Source organism: Heterocephalus glaber, unplaced genomic scaffold (assembly GCF_053883595.1).
Source record: "Heterocephalus glaber isolate CG9 unplaced genomic scaffold, H.glaber_assembly_v1.0 deba00001457, whole genome shotgun sequence".
NCBI lineage: Eukaryota > Metazoa > Chordata > Mammalia > Rodentia > Bathyergidae > Heterocephalus > Heterocephalus glaber.
Genome location: NW_028258305.1, coordinates 18,541,011 through 18,562,235, shown reverse-complemented (window position 1 = coordinate 18,562,235; position 21,225 = coordinate 18,541,011). Strand labels below are relative to the sequence as shown.

General features: G+C 35.1%; 1 protein-coding gene across 48 annotated transcripts in view; it reads right to left on the bottom strand.

Moving 5' to 3' along the window:
• Nucleotides 1-21,225, bottom strand: part of Nrxn1 (neurexin 1) — a 1,121,547-nt gene that overhangs the window by 582,106 nt on the left and 518,216 nt on the right. For 37 of the 48 annotated variants that reach the window (XM_087216047.1, XM_087216049.1, XM_087216063.1 and 34 more), the window contains 3 exons: nucleotides 17,190-17,573; nucleotides 11,182-11,385; nucleotides 8,625-8,651 (listed from right to left, as the gene is read on the bottom strand). In XM_087216047.1, the coding sequence (XP_087072173.1) occupies nucleotides 8,625-8,651; nucleotides 11,182-11,385; nucleotides 17,190-17,573 (615 nt within the window). The remainder of the gene's footprint in view (nucleotides 1-8,624; nucleotides 8,652-11,181; nucleotides 11,386-17,189; nucleotides 17,574-21,225) is intronic. The other 11 variants (XM_087216054.1, XM_087216060.1, XM_021253860.2 and 8 more) reach the window with 1 other exon arrangement.

Here is a 21,225-nt window from a genome sequence, read left to right as displayed (position 1 = left end):
AACCTACACTCTTTGTATGCAAAATTGAAGAGACATTGTATGTTTCTAAAGCAAGTTTAAATTATTTATAGAAAAAGTCAACTGACTGAAATTTAATTGACAGCAGTAGCATTATGCGTAAAAAACATTTCAAGACTATATTTAAATTGATCTCTGGGAAGTATGGTGGAAAGGTGAAAAATTCTCATAATTGTATGAATGACACAATTATCAAGTAATAATAAATAATCCAATAAACAAATAGGCACAATAAAAATAATAGTAATTTAAATAATTTTAGACTTTCTTACTTTACCTGTAGGGAAATTGTTTTCACAATGCCATCTTGCTCTTTGCTTCCATTTATAACAAGTGAAAGAAAGGGACAAGAGTTCTGAGTACAGTGAACATTTCAATATCTCAATTACGGAAGGTTCCATGCATTCCCCTCAGCTCTGATGTAAAGAATTTTGCCCACTTGATTTATGTTCCATATATTAGCCAGTAATGTGCTGATGACATTGTTATTTGCATGAGTATTTTATGGCTAAAGTGAAAACATTTTTAGTCATATAAATCAGAGAAAATTAGCTTCTTTAGTAGGTCTGTGTCTGCTACAATTCCTTTAAGGAGAGTGTACCACACGCCTTTTTGCTGTAAGGACAGGTGATTAGATCAACAGTGGTCATTTGCCACAAAAACTAAAATCTGATGAGTGACTTAATTTGAAACCTCTACCCAATAGGACAAGGATAAATAATGAAGTCACTAGGTTCTATTTTTCATTTAAGTACACAACTTATATAAAGTCAACAATTGGTAGAAGAAGAACTACAAGTGCAACAAACAAAATAACATGCACAGGCAAGGCAGTGAACAGAAACCCAGAGGAAGAAAGTACCATGAGTAAGGTGAAATCATGGGAAAAGTAGATGTTGCAATCAAAGCAGAAGCAAATTAGTAGAAAGGAGAGGCATAGCAGGGACACCAGAAGACAAGACAAAGGATAATGAAATGGCTGTAAAACACTAAGGGGAATGTTAGGTGACAGGAGATGAGGGTGGTGCATGTAAATGGAGGCGATTAGAGAAACATCCTGGCTATTAGAGAAACACTTTTGTGCTGGACGATTTTCCTGTCCTGGAACTCACGCTAACATCCCCAAGACCTATCTGTGTAGTGACTAAAATTATTTATTTATGTCCTTGAAATAAACAATCATGGAATAAAATAATCTGGATGTGTATGTGTTCATTCGATCTTGAAAGAATTTAACACAATATGAATTATTATAAAATATTATAGAAACAGTATTATTCTCAAGTATTGTTCAATGATCTCTTTTAGGAAATATCCATTTCCTAAAAAGTGAATAGATAAGAATGTTTAGCAATGCTGAGTTCAAGTATATTCTCTTAAGTGCATTATAAATACTCTTGTTATCTCACAAATTACCAATTGGCTTAATAAACTTTTTCTTGTATGTAGCAGTTTAATTCAATGTAAAAGATGTTTGAACAGCATGGCTTCTGGGTCACTGGGAAGTAAATGAGTTTCGTTGTCATGAAACAATACTCTAAAATTTAGAAAAACTAACCTAAAAATATGAACCCTAGTACTTTTCTGAAACATATCCATATGTTAGTTTGTTTGTAATATATTTGCTTATAAACAAATGACAAAACCTTTGTTTAATCTAAATCAAAGACTTCTAAAAAATCATTGGTCACACTTCTTCAAGATCTTCAAAATTTTCATGTTCTGCACCCTGAAACCATGGTATCTTAGTGAAGACTATGTTAAGTCCCTACACTGAGAAGTCAAATGGGACTGCTTACGTTTACCAAGCGTTACATGCACTTAAGCGGAGAAAGCCATCACCTTTTAAATTACGCATCTTCTTCAGAAGAAGCAGATTCGTACTTCTTGTTTAATGATATGATAATATGGGAAATTAGAATCCATGGGCATATTTGTTTTCATATTCTCTAATATGTAATGAATCATAAATTTTAAATTATTAATGATTTTCTCTTTTATCAAATTGGAAATGCTGAAATTGCAGGAAAATTTTTACTCTGTACTTGTCAACACTAGTGAAATGAGTGACTTGGCAGACTCTTTAGATCCCTGCTGCACATTCATGCTATCCTCGGGATGAGAGGCTGTTTGAAATACAAGTACTTGCGTTCTGGTTAGTCTTTTTGAAACTGTGAAGTTAATACTCTATGGAGTTGAATCCTTAGAGGCACAGAAATAAAAAGACTAAACACTTGAAATACAAGAAAAGTATAGTTTTCTTTTAAGCTGATGAAATTCTAATCATACAGTTCATAACGAGAAAGGCTTACTGCAGAAGAAAAAAATCTTATTAATGCCAAGAAGTTTCTGATTCAATTTTTACTTTTGATTATCTTGATATGTGATAGTAGGATAAAATGCCACCTCCTCACAGAAAGAGGTAGGTGGGGAGGAAAGAAAGAAAAGAAAGGAAAGAACACAAAACAATGAACATAGTGATGAATGTTTAGACTGCAGGTCTTTTTAACAACAAAGAAAAATATCTAGCCAACATGCCGTGGTCTTATACATGTGGTACATAAAAGAAAACTTCCCTCTTATAGACACTAAAAAAACCAGTATCAAGCTAAAAGTATTTCTTCTGAAACTTTCTATGTTTTATGGCAATCTCTACCTAGGCCAGTGGTGACAGACCTATGGCACCTGTGCCACAGCGGGAAAGCAGAGCTCTCTGTGGGAACGAGAGCCAAGTCACTCCAGCAGCTGAGCATCGGATACAGTTGTTTTTTCTAAACTAAAACCTCAGTGTTCAGGTTTAATTGCACTGTTGACACTTTGTGTTAAGTAAGTGGGTTCTGGGTTGCAGTTTGTGCACTCAGTTTCTGGTTTTCCATTACTCAATTAACAATGAAAGATAATTTGATGATTTTAGTCAACTCTGATCTGGATTTCTGCATTACTTCCAGCACAGCATTTTACATTAACAATAGCAAAATGCTTTAGTGAATAAATAACTGAGCTTGGTTTCGATATGAAATCTTAACCTGAACAAAACGGTAATCTTCTAGAATGGTGTGACACTTTACATTTGCATATAAACAGTGACTACTAGATCCATGAAAGTAGACCAAAAGTCATCTACTTTTCAAGTCTCCACATTATTATTTTATTGTGCTATGTAGCCAACCAAATATGCAAGCAAAACTGTACACTTGTGTATAATTTTCATAAATTTAAATGTAAATAATTCAAATTTCCCTCAAATGTCATTCCAATTTTGGTATTTTTCTAAGGATTCCTTGGCATGTCTGGTTCCCGTCACCTGTTTTAGCTACTTGTTATCTGTCAGAAACCTATTTTCTCCCTCTACATTTTATATTCAATTCCTTTTAAATTTTGCTAGGAATAATTTATAAAACTATCTGTTCCTTCTTACATACATTCAACTAAAATCAACAACAAAAATAAACAGAACTCCTGCTTGCCATATTTATATTTTCATATTCCTTCTTTCCCTGATCAGCTTCTATCCCGGCCAAGTGGACAGCACCAGTCACTGAAAGGTGGGGACACATCAAGTGACTGAAACACAGGGGCAGAGGCAAAAGATTATCTTCTACAGCCCCTGCTCCTCAGGCTCTGCAAGTCTGCTCAGAACTGAAAATGTGCCTCAAGTTGACAAGTGGCAGACAAGAAATCTCCTCATATCTGTTTAAGTAGCTTGCCAAGCAGCAGCCTGATCAGAGCAATCTAATATGGCTTAAGTGCCACTGGTTGACATTTTGCATTTTTTTATTGCTTTCTATTTTTATCTACATAGAAAAATTGGTGATAACTAATATCCAGTTGATCTTTTCATTCTGGTTAATAAAATGATAATACGGAGATCTTATTATCTATCCCAGACATCCATCAAAGTGTATTTTCCAATAACATACTGTTCAGAGTGTTTCTTATCTATCTCCAAGTAAAGAATGAGGTTAAATACTTGACCTTAGATTTCCCTTTGTCTCCAATACTTGAGCACTGAAGTGCAAAAAGAATTTGAATTCAACCTGTGACATTTTGTCTCCATTAGTATTGTCTGGAATTTTGGTGTTTTTGTACCTTAAGCCACTTTCAGTGAGAAACCAAAAGGGGTTGGAAGTTCTGTTAAAATAATATTTTAAATCCACAGATCTTTGATTCTTGTAAGAAAGTAAGAGAAAAGAGCATTAGAAAAAGCAACTTTGGGAATGGAAAAGTAAGAAGAGTGAAGTTGGTAGGAGGAAGAGTAGGTAGGCAGGCAAGAGAAGAGACAGATATACAAGGCATACAGAAAGTCAAATAATGTAAACAAGCAAAACAAGCCTCAGAGATCATGAGTTTATTAAATCCATTTTTATATGGATGAAGAAATGGACCCAAGTCTTCCTGTGGACAAGAAGGACACTGCAATTATTTCATTAGTTAGGAAAAAAAGATATTGAAAATGAAAACAAAAGGTGTACAAGCCTTCCGAAGTCTGCTTTATAATTAAAGTAGTTAATTATATGATCATTACAACTCACTTATAGTTGATGGGAACAAATTTAGTCTTCAAATTTCAATGTATTTAAACCTTTAAAGACTACAACACTAAAAATTTTTAAGGTTGCTAGAAGAGAGAAACACACAATTTTTCAGAAAAAAAGTTAGAAACATACAGCCTAATCAGCTTGGATGTATTGTTTGTAATTATGGAGCATCAGCTTTGAAACTGACATTATCTTGGTATCTTAGAATTACCAAGGCATTAAGCTATGTACTTTGGTAAACAAAATGAATGCAGAATGTGACCACATCCTGTATAGACTACTCATAATTCATTTGAGAAAATTTCACAAGGAATAGAAAATTCATTTTGCATTCTTTACATTTTTTTTTTTTACAAAAACTTATTGTCATTTAATACCATAGACAAGGCAAGAGACTGTCACTCACCTTTTCATGCAAATAATGTCTGTGTTAGTCGAAAAACCACTTCTTTATTTGGTCTGACATGTCTTCATTTCAATATTGGCTCTTACGTTATGTTAGTATGGATTTTTATGATGATTTTTATAAAGCAGGTTTATTTTTTTATTAATTCAAACAATCTTTTCTATGCTAAAAGGATGTGACTGTATAGTCCTTTTCCTCTACTTAAAATATTCTCCATTGTTCAGGGGTGTAATTATCAGCATTAAAAGATAATGTATTTTTTAGCAACTTCAGTATAAAATTATTGAATCATGATAGCTTCCTACTCTCCATATTGGAAGAGACTGGGAGCAAAGAGTAATCTAATGTCTCTTTACCTCCATCCTGAGCAGAGGAGAATAGAAAGCTATGGAGCCTCCATGTTCCCCGTCAGTCCATGGGTTTTCAAAAACTGGTCTAAATCTAATTCCCAGTTGCAGCCCAAATACATATTTTAGGAATTATATGTAAATGTGTATCAATGAACTAGGGACTTTGTGCGGACACATTCTGTCTGTAATCAGAAAGATCAAGGCATTCATTTTGACACTGAGGTGGCCACTATTCATAGAGATGGCTCTTTAAAAAAAAAAAAACCATATCCACGCATGAAAATAATCTTCCATCTAAATGAAAAGAGGCTCCTTTCTTTCACTTAAAACTTCTTGGCAGCCTTTCCACTAAGGGGGAAAATATGGTAGAAAGAGGGTATATCAGAGAGATAACTCATGGAATTCAAATCTGCCCTTTCTCAGGAAACTAAAAAAGATCATGCCCTGGCTGTTCCATGGTGGATTCAGTCGCTGCCTCTGAACTACCGACTCAGCTGTGGCTGAGGAGGAAATGCATCTGTCACCTGTTACAAACCTGAGGGTTTGAATGGACACAGCCAGGCCCTCTTCCCTCCTCACCCATTCTTCAATACCATAGATTGGAAAATGTGACACAAATGTATTTTCTTTTCTCACATCAAGTACAGATATGGTAAACTTGGTGGAGAGAGGGTGAGAAAGCAGAAGATAACTATAGAAATCTGCAGAGCAATTCTAAGTAAATACAGGGAAATTTAAGGTTTCCATTCCAACAATAGTTTAGAGTTTAATACTAATTTTCAATGTAAGATAACTATTTATGTTATGATTTGCATACTTCCCTTGACATTTTTCTTAAAAGATATCAGTTTAAGTATTACATATTAATCTCACAAAATGCATTTGATATCATACCTGTGGTGCAATTTTTAGATAATAGTGTTATATGGCTGTGATAAAAGTACACTAATCTTATTTAATAATAACTGTACAGTAATCTCATTTCAGACAAACCTATGAATTACAGTGAATACATATAATCAATCAGCATTTCATTAATATGAGTTAGACTGAGATACAGATATTTTTAATTTTACTGGCAGCAACTGAACTCCAGGTGGAAATCTTTTTTCATTCAATCACTGTGAGTTAGGTCTGTGTTATTTGATATACCAATTCCTACCTTTTCTCAAAGTTGAATCTTTTTTTTAAATTAAACTTGAATTTCCAACTACATTTTGCCTACTATTTCCCAAATGAAACAAATGCAAGAGGAAATGGAAGCATTACCTGCTCACTGATTGTGCTTTCCAGTGACTGCTGTCAAGTTAAGGCATTTGCAGTCCTGTCCCAGAGGTGCACTCAAAGCTCATGATCATTCATTTATTTCAAGTGATTCAAATGTACAAAATACTCTTCAAAGAGGGGAAAATTCACTAACTTTGTCTTCAAAGTTGTTATTCTGGGAAATATCCAGAGGAGGGAAAAAGACTACCTTTAATACCAGTCTCATGATTTTAGCCAAATGAGGTTATGAGTCTAACAAGGTAATTTTACTAGAAATATATATATATATATATATATATATATATATATATTTTTTTTTTTTTTTGGTACCAGGGATCAAACTTGGGACCTTACGCTTGCAAGGCAGGCGCCGGAACCACTGAGCTAAATCCCCAGCCCCTAGAAATATATATTTTAAAAACTCATTGATGTAGCTAAAGAACAGAAAATCACATTTGATTTGGTTAATTCCACTCATTGTTAGAACTTACATAGATACCTTTCATAAATGTAAAGGCCTATGATTTATTGTTTGCTTAACAGAAATAAAATGAAAGAAGACATAAGGTGGTAGTATAGAAAGAATGTTTTCCCCAGAAAGACTTTCTAAGATTCTGGAGACATCAGGAAAATGTCTAGTTGTACTGAGGCACAAGTCTGGCTTTGGGCGAGATGGTGTTGTGAGCTGCCATTTTGCCAATGTCGCCGTCCCACTGCTGGAGCATTGATTAGACTTGTAAACTGTGAGCTCCTCTTCAAAAGAGGAAGAAGAGAGAGGACTGGGAAGAGGACTGAAAAATTCCATTTTGGGAGCTTTAAGAGTTTGGTTGTAGAAATACTATTTGAGATTTTTTTTTAATGCCTGCTATGTTGCAGCTTATAATTAAATTTTTAATGTCATGATTCAGTTATTTTATAGCTATGATTGGAGAGACTCGCTTTTATGCTATTTAAATATATTAAAATATATGAACACAAATATGAGCTGTATGAGAAGAAATATGACAATGTGAATTTTATCAGAAAAAAATGGTCATTCTTTTGCAATTTTCAGACCACCATTTGTTCCTCAAAGGATGAATTACTGCCATTTGGAAGCACAGCCAAAAGCTAAGGAAATAAACTCCAACAACTTACATTGAGAATTCTTCCAAGCATATAGAACAATATTTTACTAATATTGGACATTTAGAAGTTTGTTAGAACTATTATATTAAATAGCTAATGACTTTGTGACCATTAGAGGAGATTCCTTTATGTGGCCCAGCAAAACCTGGAAAAGAAAAACCTAAACATTGATGTAAAGACAAAAAATGAATCTGCCTTGCCGGTAATACAACAACTCAAAATAAAATCACAGTCCTCATATCTTTTCAGATCTCTAATCCAAATTCCAACAAAACGCAGTCCATGCATCTTTTCAGACTCACCAATTGGCATGCATATCACAGATTTGAAGGGTTTTGGTCATGTTTTCAAATATATGGTTAGGATGTAAAAATTCATTATGTAAATAGTCTTAGTGATCAAAGACAAACTTTTTAGACCAATAATTTTCTAGAAACCTATAATGTAGAGAAACATAATTTGCTATATAAAACTTTGACTGAGTTTAGAAAGATTTTATAGTAATTCTTAACATGAGAAAATTTAAATATTTGTTTTCCATATTTGAGTTACGTGATAAAAATAGAAGGAAATAAGACCAATAGTTTTGTCTCTTATTTGGTTTTGGAGCAAACTATAAGAGGCCAAGATCTGGCAAAATACATACGTGCACACGCCATTTGCAGTATCTGAAGGTCTGTATAAGTATTTGCCCCTTTTTTTATGAGCCTCTCTTCCCACAAAGAAATAGGAATTGCAGTGGGAAAGTCTTCAGTTGTACAGATTTCAAAATGAATTTTTACAACCCAGATGATGGACTGGTATACTTCAAACGTGAGGTCATGAAGTTTCTAAACGCATTTCTCTGCTCTCTTTATCTTGACTAGTTTATATTGTAATGGAGAAATAACATTTTAAAAATTTTGAATAGGCACTTACTGGAATTACAGTTAATCCTGATACAATCTAGATGGGGAAGAATAGATGAAAAATGAAAATTTATCCTTCAAGGTAATAGCTGCAGACATCCAATAAAATCACAGTCCACCCTTCCGGGGACAGACACATGCAAATATGGCCACTCCATATCATTATTCTTTACATACTTCTAGAACCCAGATTTATTGTTATAAAACTGTACCATTGGAAACAATAAGAGAATGTTTAAAAAAAATGGCCAATTCAAACAAAGCTACATGGTGACAAATCTAAGTGAATAAAGAGTAGTTAACTGTCAAAGATGCTTGACTTAGACTGGCTGCAACTTTCTCCCCATTTGTGAAAGAACATATCATCACTTTCAGCAAAATTAAAAAGTGCTCCGTCACAATGGGGTGTAGTGCAAGCTCAGCTAGGCTCAGACATCTTGGACCTCTAAAATCTAAGATCCCACAAAGGCCAACAAAATTCTTCAGAATTGCAGGGGTCAAATGGAGAGCAATTTAAAAGTATTCTCATCTCACTTGAATGTTTTTTGTTTGTTTGTCTGTTTGTTTTTAAATTTCATTTTCCTGTACACAATACAGTAACAGCCAGATGTTGGCTGGATTCCACATCTTCTATTAATTGCAGGAGGAAAGAAACAACTGTATGCATCCTACAGAGTCATTTTCTGGGCACACAAGCCTACTTCTCTCTTTGTAGCTACCACTGTTATCTCTATGCAGTAAGTGTTGTGAAATTTTCCCTTTCTTATATTATGAAGGCAAATACTATAAGAATAGAATGTCTGATGTGGGTAACACAGATTGTGATGATAGTGGTCATCTTGGAAGAACTATGTGGAGTGTGATATATATATATATACATATATATATACATATATATATACACATATATATATATATACATATACATATATTTGTTGGCTTTGGTTTTAATGCCTTTGGGGAGCATGAAAAATATAAACCTAGATTCTGTTTCCATATAGCTAAGTTTGTCATGTGTCGTCAACCGCATCAGAAAAGTGGTTGCAAGCAGCCAAGGGCCAGCAGCTACACAACTCTTTCTACAGAATGCTTTGCTGATAAAAAAAAAATTCCTACCAGTGTTTTCTACTTTGACCAGCAGCCTCTTTACTATGATTAGGCAATTTATTTTGACTGGCTTGTAGTAACCTATCATTGTCACTAGAGGGAAATCTAACAGAACAGTAAATGAGACTGCTGTTAAATCGCTTTAAAAAATAAAATCAATTTATTATTTAACTTAATTTTGCTAGTGTTTAATTGAATGTAATTACATGCAATAACCTACCAATGGGTTAATTTTTATTTTGTGAGTTACCATTCTGCCCAGCATAATTTGAAAAACTAGGTAGGGTTGCCACATCTTCCTAGTCTTCTAAATATATGTAGATTCAAATTTTATCTTTCTTCCTCTGTTTATTCATTTCTATGTGTATTTTGCAAAATACAGTAAAACCTCATTCATTTTTACTCCTTCTATTTGGAGTGAATTGTCATATTGAAACTTATTGGGCAGAATATTAAATCTTCATTTGGTATGAACAGAGATCTCCTGAGAAGTTTTCTTTCAAAATAAAACAAGGTTTTGAAATGCCAAGTTCACAAAGAAAACTGATTTAAAATACTTCACTATAAGTTGAATACAATTTGTGTGAAACCAGGTGATACATAAGAGTGATTCTTATCCACGAATTAAAATCAGCCTAGTGAGCCCTTTCCTTAACAAGATTTTCTCAGCTATTAGTTTGTGTTTTTGAATGTAATGGAAAAAGAAAACTGCTTAAATTTGAAGAATCTATCATTCAGATTTTTTCTCTACTCAGCGTGACTCTCCCCCCATATTCATCCAGATTGGTGAGGTTTTACTGTAGTGACTGCTTCCTAATGGCACACAAACAGGAAAGCATTATCTTTCTGTAGAAGAGACTGTGTCCTCAGTGTTCTCGTGGCTGTTTGCTGAGGGTCGCAGACTTTGGGCATTGAAGGGTTGTGGATCGCTGTTTGATAGCACACAGTACTTCAAAACAGAAAGGATGAAGGACCACAAAGGTGACTATTCAAAGGAGAAGCCCATGAGAGACAGTAAAATCAACTGCTAATCTAGATAGCATGGCTGAAATTTGAAATTTTGTATGTATATCATCTAAGTAAAATTAGTCAGATTCTTATTTATCTGCAAAGATATCGCTTATAACTAATCAGAAAAGTGAGCAAATACAACAGGAAATTCCATTTGAGGCAAGTTTAATCCTCATTATTTACATTTTCAGCTCAACTTGCTGGTAGTTATGGCTTCACTTTGAACAACCTTTAGTGGTCGAAATCACAGAACAGTTCAGTCATGTTAAACATAACAAAAAGAAAAAAGATGCCCTCCCCCGAAAAACCTAAATTAATTTAAAGGATGGAAATAAGACCATGAAGTGTTTTAACTTTGCACGGCAAACAGGCTACTTGATCAATGTTTGCAAGCAAAACTGAACAGAAAGTGCAAGGTGTCAGCTGAATGGCGGAAGGCAGGTGGTTACCTAGGTTGACCGTCAGTTTCACGCGGCCCGCGTCCAGCTCCAGCCGCAGCGTGTCCGCGGAGTCCCTGGACGTGGTGGCCATCAGAATGCCATAGGCGCGCTGAGACCGGAACCGCAAGGACACGTCCTCGGCCTCTGTATGCATCACCACTGGGAGCTGGATCTTCATAAACATGCTCCCATCATAGCTCAACACCGTTGCCTCTGCAGATAGGAAATGCATTTCCTAAGCTCGTGGTCAATTGAGAGCAATTACACTTGGAAAACGGCAATCTGTCAAAGGCTATCTAGAACACAACACTATAAAATCAGCTCATCTGCTTAAAATAAGATATTTCAAAGGGAAAGAGAAGTACCAGGTACGGGTGAGTTCCTCTGTAAAGTATGAAATAGAGGCAGCAGCACCTGTTTGTTCCCATACACTTTCCATCTGTAGAATTAACCAAGTGGGATTGCAAGCGTATTACACATACATTTCCTTTCTCAATAGCAGATAAGTCTTTTTCTCCTCCTTCTACCCCTCCTCTCCTTCTTCTCTTCACCATTCTTTGAGAATTGAATACAGGCTCTTTGCACTGAGCCCTTTCTATTTTTATTTATTTATTTATTTAGTTAGTTAGTTAGTTAGTTAGTTATTTTGCCAGAGAGAAAAACCAAGGTCAGGACCATATACAGTGCCATATTGGTCAATTAAAAGGACTACAGATTTTGTTCTCATTTTTTAGCGTTCCACTCAGCCTTGTGATCCTTCTGCATCAGCCTCCCAGCCAGAATGCTTGGATTAAAGGGTGATCATAAATGCAAACCTGGTTGGAAATACCAGCAGCAATGTAACATGTGTTTAGTTAGGAACCATGAGGTCAGGGCCGGGGATTTAGCTCTGTGGTTTCACAGCCTGCTGCACATGCACCAGGACCTGAGTTTGATCCCCGGTACCAAAAAAAGGAACCATGAGGTCACTGCTGACTAGCTCTGTGAAATTAGTCAAACTTCCACTGGCTCTGGTTCTGTAGAACAAGAGGGCACAGCCAGAAGTCTCTAAGGCCTGTACTACCAGTAAAATCACGGTGCCAAAAGAAACTACTGTTACAACTTTTTCACAATCTTTACCTTTAAAATCAGCCACAACAAAAGAAATACTGATATGACAAATACATAGGAATTAGGTCAACACATTACCAAAGGTGCTGTTCAAAAAGAAAAATTGTGTGTTGCCAAACAAGAAAAGATGCTGCTTCTGAGCCACTAGTTGAACTAGGTAATTTTTTTAAAAACACAAAGTGTAACTTTATTTCACGGTTCATTTACAGGTAAGGACTAATGTAAAACATTATCCATAAGCACAACCCTAGTGTCCTAAAAATATCAAGCTATCGTGAAAATATCAACCAACTCTGTACCTTGGTTATCCTGGAGAAAGATGGGGTGAGAGTGAGGGTGTGTGAGGGAGTGTACTCAACTAAGGTGGATTGTGCTAGTGGGGAAGTTGCCTAATATTATGTTAAGTATATAAAGAAACGAGCACCGAAATACTATAAGGAATAGTCCGCTTCAGAGAATAGTCCGCACCATATGGCACTGCCATACTGCAAAACAAGTATGAATTGTTTTGTACTCTTACTGCTTCTGCTACCTCAGAGTGCCATTTATTAAGAAAAAACTACCTTGAGTTAAAATTAACTAGGGGATTTTTACTATCTTGGCTTTTTATATGGCACAGCATTAATTTTACTGTTACAACTATCCTCACTAGTAAGACTATATTCTAGAGTTGTGGTTTTGCAATAAGAACAAAATCTGTACACCTTTTAATTGGCCTATATGGCACTGTGAATGATCCTGGCCTTGGTCTTTCTCTCTGGCTCCAGCACCTAGCATCACCCCCTCACCTGGCAAGCTTCACCTATACCACCCCATGTGCTCATGAAAGTGTCTGCAGTCCTATGGTATCATCTAGAGATCTTCAAATGGCTGGCTCTTTCTGCATTCGGGTCTTTTGTCACACTGGACCCAGAGACCAGTCCCCCATAGCCTTTCTCTATGGACAGCTAATGCTCCAGTGTCCCAAGCAGGCCAGGCACACAGCAGAAACACTGTAAAAATTGACTGAATTATCAATCATACATGACACTAAAGTATATGGAAGACCTTATCTGAACTAGAATACAAAGCTTTATTTACTGCAAAAGGAACCGAATTCATTAATTTATGTGATCAAAATTTATCTTAAATTCTACTTTGAAGGAGATAATTAGGCTGCACAGGCAGACAAGAAAGGTATCTGACCTAGCCACTGAAAAATAAAATATGATCTTAAAATATTCTGATTCTGTTTCATGTCACTGAGTTTTCTAATTAGCTAAGAAGTTTCAATTAGATGAAAAGTTTCCCCAGTACAGCAATACTGAAAGGTCAGAGGTCAATGTGGGTGACTAAGTAGTAGTTGCTCAACAAATAATTAAAATATGATTATAAAATTGTAGTAAATTCTTGAAGACAGTTTTTTGCATGACTTTAAATGATTGATCTTGCCCTTTGTTTCCCTACATTCAATCCAATATGAAAAGTAACAAATATCTCAATTTAAAAGTTAAAAAGCCATTATCAACTGTTTGATTACTTTGGTATCAAAAAACATTGTTAGTTTTCTCCTATTATAAAACTGTACAACTATTCTACTATTCAACACTCATATTTTTAAAACATCCTCATACTCTTCTGTGTCATGAATCTTAATTTGAAAACTATGGTAGGAGACACCATTTTAAAAATATAGTTGTTTTACAATCAATCATAAATATATTATGAAATATGGTCCAGAGAAGGGAAAAAAAATAAGGATTACTGGACATTAACATTCTCCAAAATGCTGCACGAATGGAATAACATAGTAAAGTAATAAACTCGAGTGCCCCGAGTGCCATTTTAAACAATTCTCAATGTGAAAATAACTTGTTGATAAATGAGAACTGAAAGCCTAAATGATTCTTCATAATTAGAGTTAATGTTTAATTAGACAGAAATGCAAAATGCACAAGGTTGTAGTCTCGAGTTGCCAAATGGACATTAGACAACATTTTGACACCTGAAGGTTATGCTACTTGGCAGTGTACTTTAGCAGTAGCAAAATCATTTTATCGTTTAGAATATAAAAAGAGTCCCATAAAAGGCTAATTCTAGCACAATACTTTGCAGTGAAGGAGAAGAACAGTTTCAACTTTGTCTCCTATATCTCCTTCTCCTTTGTCATTACGTTTGACAAATTTGCTTTTCTGCATCATTCCTTGTTGCGGTCTAAAGTGTACACCTGTCTTGGTTTTGCCGAAAGGCAGTCACATATTGTGATCAACGATGAAAATCAGACAGGGAGCCAAATTATATTGCTCTGACATCTGTCCCTCCATCTGCTAGAATTTTAACAAACAAGTATAAAGTAGACCTTTGATTATACTAAAGCTCTTATTCTACATATTACTGAGAATAATTTCTATTATACAGATTATTCCTATAGAGTCAATACACATAAAACAAAATAGTATTTGACTCAATTTATAAACATTTTGTTCTTTCTTCTAAACCTTTTGACTCCTTAATGTGGGATGAAAATTCCCTATAACTGTACCACCCTTCACCAGTGGCAGTGTCTAAGGACATTAGCACACTTTTAAATTACTTTGAATAATTATCTCCATAAATGACAAAATATTGTTCAATAATTACAATACAGAAAATTTATAAATGTTGGCTTTTAATTTTTTCACTTCAAGAGTTTCATTTGATTCTGTGAGGTTGACGGCCTTATGTGATGATAACGTGTCTAGAGAGGACATGCAGCAAAGCCCTCTCTTTTAAATTGGAAACTCAGAGGTTTAAGCATGACCTTATATTTGATGAACTAGGGAACAGCTGGAAATGGGACAGAATCCAAACTTTGTGATTCTGATCATGACAAACACTCCATATTTCCCTTACACTCAGGAAGCGCCATAATCTGAGGCAATTAATTCTGAAAAACAAAGACTCTTACAATATGCTGGTGTAGTTCCAAGGAAAAACCACACAAAAATGACCATTTCACCATAATAAACATCCAACCTGAAGACAAAGAAACCCACAGAAATTTCTAGCTGTCCATGTGATAAAAATGTATTAACATATATTCTCAGTGAAGTTTGCTATTAAATTATCATTTGAAAATTTGCATATGCTTGCCACCTCTCCTTCTAATTATGGCAATATTAATTATTGCAATATATAAATTATTCCCTTTCCCTCATTCTGGCTCAGAAAGCTCTGCAATTTCTATTTTTATTTTTGCCATATGTAGTAGCAGAATATAGCCACAGGGTGGTACACCATGCATATGTAACTGAAAGCTTTTGTAATCCATGTGACAGCTGAGTTACACTTCTCCAGTTGTGCTTAAGGAGGAGGCTTCAGAATAACTGGCAGCTTTCTGAGTGATGAAAATTAAAACAAAACTTTAAATCATGCAGATCCACTAATCTCTTATTATGCCTAACTATATTGTACCTTGCCAGCTTTGTCATTTTTTTCCTCTCTTTTGGCAAATTTCCAAAAGCAAACTAGACAAACTAAAACTAGGAAGGAAATGGGGAAGAGGACATTTGTAAAGAATATAATCATACAAACCAAACTACATAGAAAGAACTAAGTTCTGATGACAACTCTCAGGAGTTACAATAGGTACTATCATAAGGAGAATTAATATGTCTATGTGATAAAATACTTGCCCATCTATTGACCTAGCTGTATTAGCCTTTATATGACACTGAAGCATTTTGGTAGGCTATTTAATCTATTATTTATTATTAATTCATTATTAGTATTTATAGTTATTAATTTTAGAAATATGATTAATAAGCTGATGTATCCACTTTTTAACATAAAAAATCAAAATCACATTTTAATTTGGGGTTTTACAAAATACCTTTTCTCTAGGAAGTTTTAGGGTAAATCAATGGAACTATTTCAAGAATGAAGGAAAGCAAATAACTAAATGCATGGCTTAACAATAAGAGGCAAGGTACTTTTAGACCAAAAATCTAATAGAGTAATGCTATTTGTACCATGAGAGGACAATGGAACAACTCATCAATATTTCTTCATATTGATTTTCAGTTCTGTTGCAGAAAATAAGTGACAACGGGCAGTGACTAAAGCATTTATCTGAAAGGCTGGGTCGATGGAAGGACATGCTTGGAACCATTTGTTCTGCTATTTCTTCTGTTAGCCTACTCTGCAGATCAGCTAGTGACAGCTGTCACACTTTAGTCTTCCTTTATCCCTTATTGCTATCTTTCTAAGAAAAGCATGAAAAAAATATAGCTTTATCTTCTCCTAGAGAAGAAGGAACCTGGTCAGAGATTCAACATATACAGCTTGCCTTAAAATAAATGGGTAAATGAGTCTTCCACAGTTGGTTAGTTCCTAGCCCAAGGTACCTTTGAAATTAAGATAGAGTTCTGAAAATGTTCATACAATTTAAATGATTTAAAGTCAATTTTTCAGTGAGAATATTCCTTCTTGGGAAAGCTGACAAAGTAAAATGCCCAGGCTAGCTTAAATCTTACCTAATAGTGTCAGGCAAGCTGCAAGTTACAGCTTAGCTTGCCTTAAATGCTATTAATTAGTCACAGGTATTAGCAAAAGTATGCCTAATGCATGACTTTTTTAAACTGTCTTCCATCGCGAAGTTAAAAATTGGGCAAAAGAGACAGCAGCTGCTGCTGTATACATCTTAGGCTCATGACCTATGTGACTGAAGATGCACATGTCTATCCCTGTAATAAACATAAAGACCTGTGTCTTCACAGAACCAGCCCCTTTGAAAATCACTAAAGGCTGATCAGTAATCCATGCCTGGTATAGGATTCAGCTCACAGAGTTTACTTCAATAAACATGTTTCAATAATCAGCTTGTTTGAGGTCAGCATTTAATGTACATTTCATCTAAAGGAATTGGCTGCTGTGTTTTGAAATCCTACCTCTCTCACAGGACCTGCCAAGGTAGCCTGTTCCAGAACAATCACAGACATATCTGTTCCACCCATCCCTGCACATGCCATTATTTTTGCAAGGATTGCTAAGGCACGGTTTTGCTGTTTCCCTGGAGCAGGAGGGCTTCACTCCAGCAGTACTTTGAACTTCAGCCATTTGCCGGATGTCTTTGCTCTGGCCATCAATGAATAAATCCCGGATGCAGCCCACGTAGCCATAGTTGAGCAGAGCAGTCCACACCTCAGTGGGGAAGACAAGGCCAGCCTTATTTTCTGGCAGGCCTCCCAGGTACAGCTCATCATCCAGGTCCAGAATCTCACTTTCACCAGGGGCAGTATAGGGCGTGCGCAGTGTGTTGACAGAAATGGTACCTGGTTTAAAGACAAAAGAATATGGAGGATTTTTCAGAATACAAAGAGTTTTCCTTGTCATCTTTTGTCTGTTTCATTTGCTTAAGGGTGACTCCCTGATGGTAGACATTGCTTATTATTCTTGCTATTCCTCATGTCTCGTACTTCCAAGTTGTATTAAGAAATCTATGGAATTAAGTAACTTACAAAATAAAATAAACTATATCTAAAGTGGTCCCTTTTGACTCTGAGAATGAGAAACAAAGTATAGGCAGCCAATAGTGTTGCTCAGCCTCTAACAGCTCAGTCATTAAATAAACACATACATAAAAATAAACTGGCATTCTATGACACTCTCTGAAACAGTCAGACTTTCCTTGGTGATTCTTTTCAAGTAACCATGTAACTTGATTTTCTTGTAAGTCAAGAAAACCTGCATGTCCCTTTTTTAACTGACTTGTTTTGATTGAACACAGCAGTTTGACAGATTATTTACATCAAAATCTAACTTCTTCATTTAGCTGTATGCATAATATATTGATTACTTCTGTGATTTGGAATTTCTTATCCATAATATGAGCATAATAATTTGACCTATCTCAAAAAAGATGCTTTGTGTATTAAGTAAAACAAATTAATGTTTGAATTATAATGACCACTGTATACGAGTTTAGTATTATGTTTCAGTGAAAGAATCAAGTAAAACCAGCTGCTTACTTCTGTCCAAACCAAATTATGTACATAAATCAATGCAGTTTTTGTTTGTTTGTTTTTACTTCAAATGTTTGGGAGAAAAATCTGTGTATTTATAAATATACAAGAACCTAAGACCTAAGTGAAATGATCAAGTATTCACTACATGGAAATATTAAAGGGTCACAAAAATGTGGAGTCCATGGAAAAAAAGATAAAAATAAAAGTTAAAAGCACATTCCTAATAAAATCCTAGATTTGTGTTGTCCAATTGCAAAAGTTCCCCAATATTCAACCTCCAGAACAACTTTTATACAGATTCAAATATGATACACATCACATGGGGCCATTACTACATTACTCTAGATTTATTTTTTAGATCTAAATCACAGTGCAGAAGAGGAAGAGTCTGATGAGAAAAACAGACCAACAAAGGTCTGATGCTGGGCCGCAACACTAGCATAGAGCCTCAGAGACACCAAATAGACGTGAGAAAGATTGGAGACAGAGGTGGTGTACAGAAATGAGGACAGAAAGGGGTGAGTTGTGGAGGAAGACACATTGTAGTTACTCATAAAGTACCTAAGCTCACTCCAACTGGGGCACATACCTGCTGACCCTATACTGTGCTCAGGAGTGTCCCAATCCCAACAGAAGGGCACTCCTTGAGCAGCACTGTCCAATGGGACTGGTTTTTTAGAGTGGGAAGGGCAGAAAAGCCACTGATAGAAACAACCCAGGTGGCCAAGTCATTAAGAGAACATTTGCCTCTCTAGGCTTGCAGAGAAAGAAACAGAAAAAGCTCCCAAGAGAGAAACACTCAAAGGCATTGCTATTTTGGCCTTCCAACAAGGGGAGCATAATTGGGATTTTTGAAAGGCAGCAGAAAGGGAAAGAGACCAAGTATTCACTTCTAATGTTCAGATTTGTGCAAGTGTCTAGATAAAAACTCTCAGTTAATAACATACAGGTTCCATAAAATCCAATCTAGAAAAATATGAGAAATGTCACTGAGGAAATTAAATACATGTAATATTGAGAGAGAATGATGATTCTCATAAATAGGCTGATCATTACATGCACTTTAAAGAACTGTTTTTGTAAAACTCTGTATAAAACACCTAGGAAATGAATTAACAGATGATCCCTATCCTCTGAAACAGCTAAGTAAGTTAAAACAGGTGGAGTTTTTTTTTTTTTTTTTTGTGGTGCTGGGATCAAACCAGGGCATCATGATTGCTAGGCAAAAGCTCTACCCCAGAGCTATACCCCCAGCCCAAAGGTGGGTTTTTAAAAAGGACATACTGTATTTGTGTGGAATGCAAAGGTCTATATCCAGTGAACATAGTGACTTATATTTTTCAGATAAAAGAGGGAGGAACATTATTGTTTTTCAACTGTTACAAGAAGGCTTCATAGAAGCAGTATAATCGATATTATTGAGAGGAATTGTTATGAGACACAGAATTTAGCCAAATGAACAATGAAAATGTATTACAAGAGTGGAGTATACTTAAAATATGTATTTTCCCCATAATTTCAGCTTTCTTTTATTTATAGAACAATCCTGATGCAGCTAAGGAAAGAAAAGAAAAACTTGGCACAATAGTATATTACTGTGTATTCTCTATATTCAGAAAGTAATTTTGACTTCAAAAGGGTGGGTTCCTGAGACAAAAGATCTCATTGGCTAAAGCGAAACCTTGTTCTCAAAAGCCACCTTCCAGGGCTCAGCTGTGGTCATATGACTGAGACAATCAGCCATCCGAAGTATGACATAAAGGATGAGAGACTGGCTCTCTTGGGTTTTATTAGTTTGTTAGTATCTGCTGTGAACAAAGTATTTTAGGAAACTTCAAACATGTTTTTATGAATGTGTTTGTTCTCATGGTTAGAGTAATGTGATCCCTATAACTTTATATTTAGACTAGTTTTTTCTTATATTTAATAGAGTAAGACTATAGTTTTCATGTAGCCCCATTCACACTTACACACACACACACACATACCACTCACTGAATCAAAAGTTTAAATCAAGTAAGTGTTTTTTCTATATATTTTGCCTTATATTTAAGAAAATCTTTACAAAAGACAAGCAATATAAAGGTTAACTTGGAATGGAAACAATTATTTTTATATGTTGAAAATGTGTAAACTACTTGAAATGATAATTAAGTTTTATTGCTGAGTCAAACTCAGATACTTGTATTTTAGCCTATATATGTGCAAACAAATGTCTGAACTATAATATTTCTGATAAGAGATTTGAATTGTAAATCTCATTAATGATTTTACTATGGCTATGAATCAAATGATATATTCACCTAGGCAAAAGAGCCATCACAGCATCTGAATTAGTTTAAACCAATTTAACACATACACATGAGCTTAGTGAAATTTAAATGTTAGGGTTCCCAAGTGCTCCTTTCATTATCATTGAGTTAGAAAGGTAGGGATTTCAAAGAACACATCAAATGAATAATTAAACCTTGTTCACTGATAAAGACAAATGAGTTGTTGCCACAGATGTCTATGTCAATAAAAAATGAGAATTTCCCAGTGGCTGAGATAAATAAATTTTTAAGAGAAAATAAAAGTCTGGGAATATTACTGGGTCACTCCTGGTTTTCTAGGAATCAAAAATATTGATATGTCCTCTATTGATTGTTTCACACATTTCATCCCTTCTATCAATAGTGACAACTTTATGTGTGTGTGTATGTGTGTGTGTGTGTATAATTTGAAGGTTTTAGTAAATTAAATCAATACTTTAAACTGTTACATTTAAACTGTCAAAATTTGTGGATAGTATTCGTATTTGGGAATTTATTTAGATTGGTGGTTTATAAGATGTGGTTTTTTTTAATAAAATGGAGTACTACTCAGCCATAAAGAATGAGAAACTAGAGACATTTATAGCTAAATGGATGCATACCGAGGCCATACTCTTAAGTGGAATAAATTGGACACATGTGTAAAT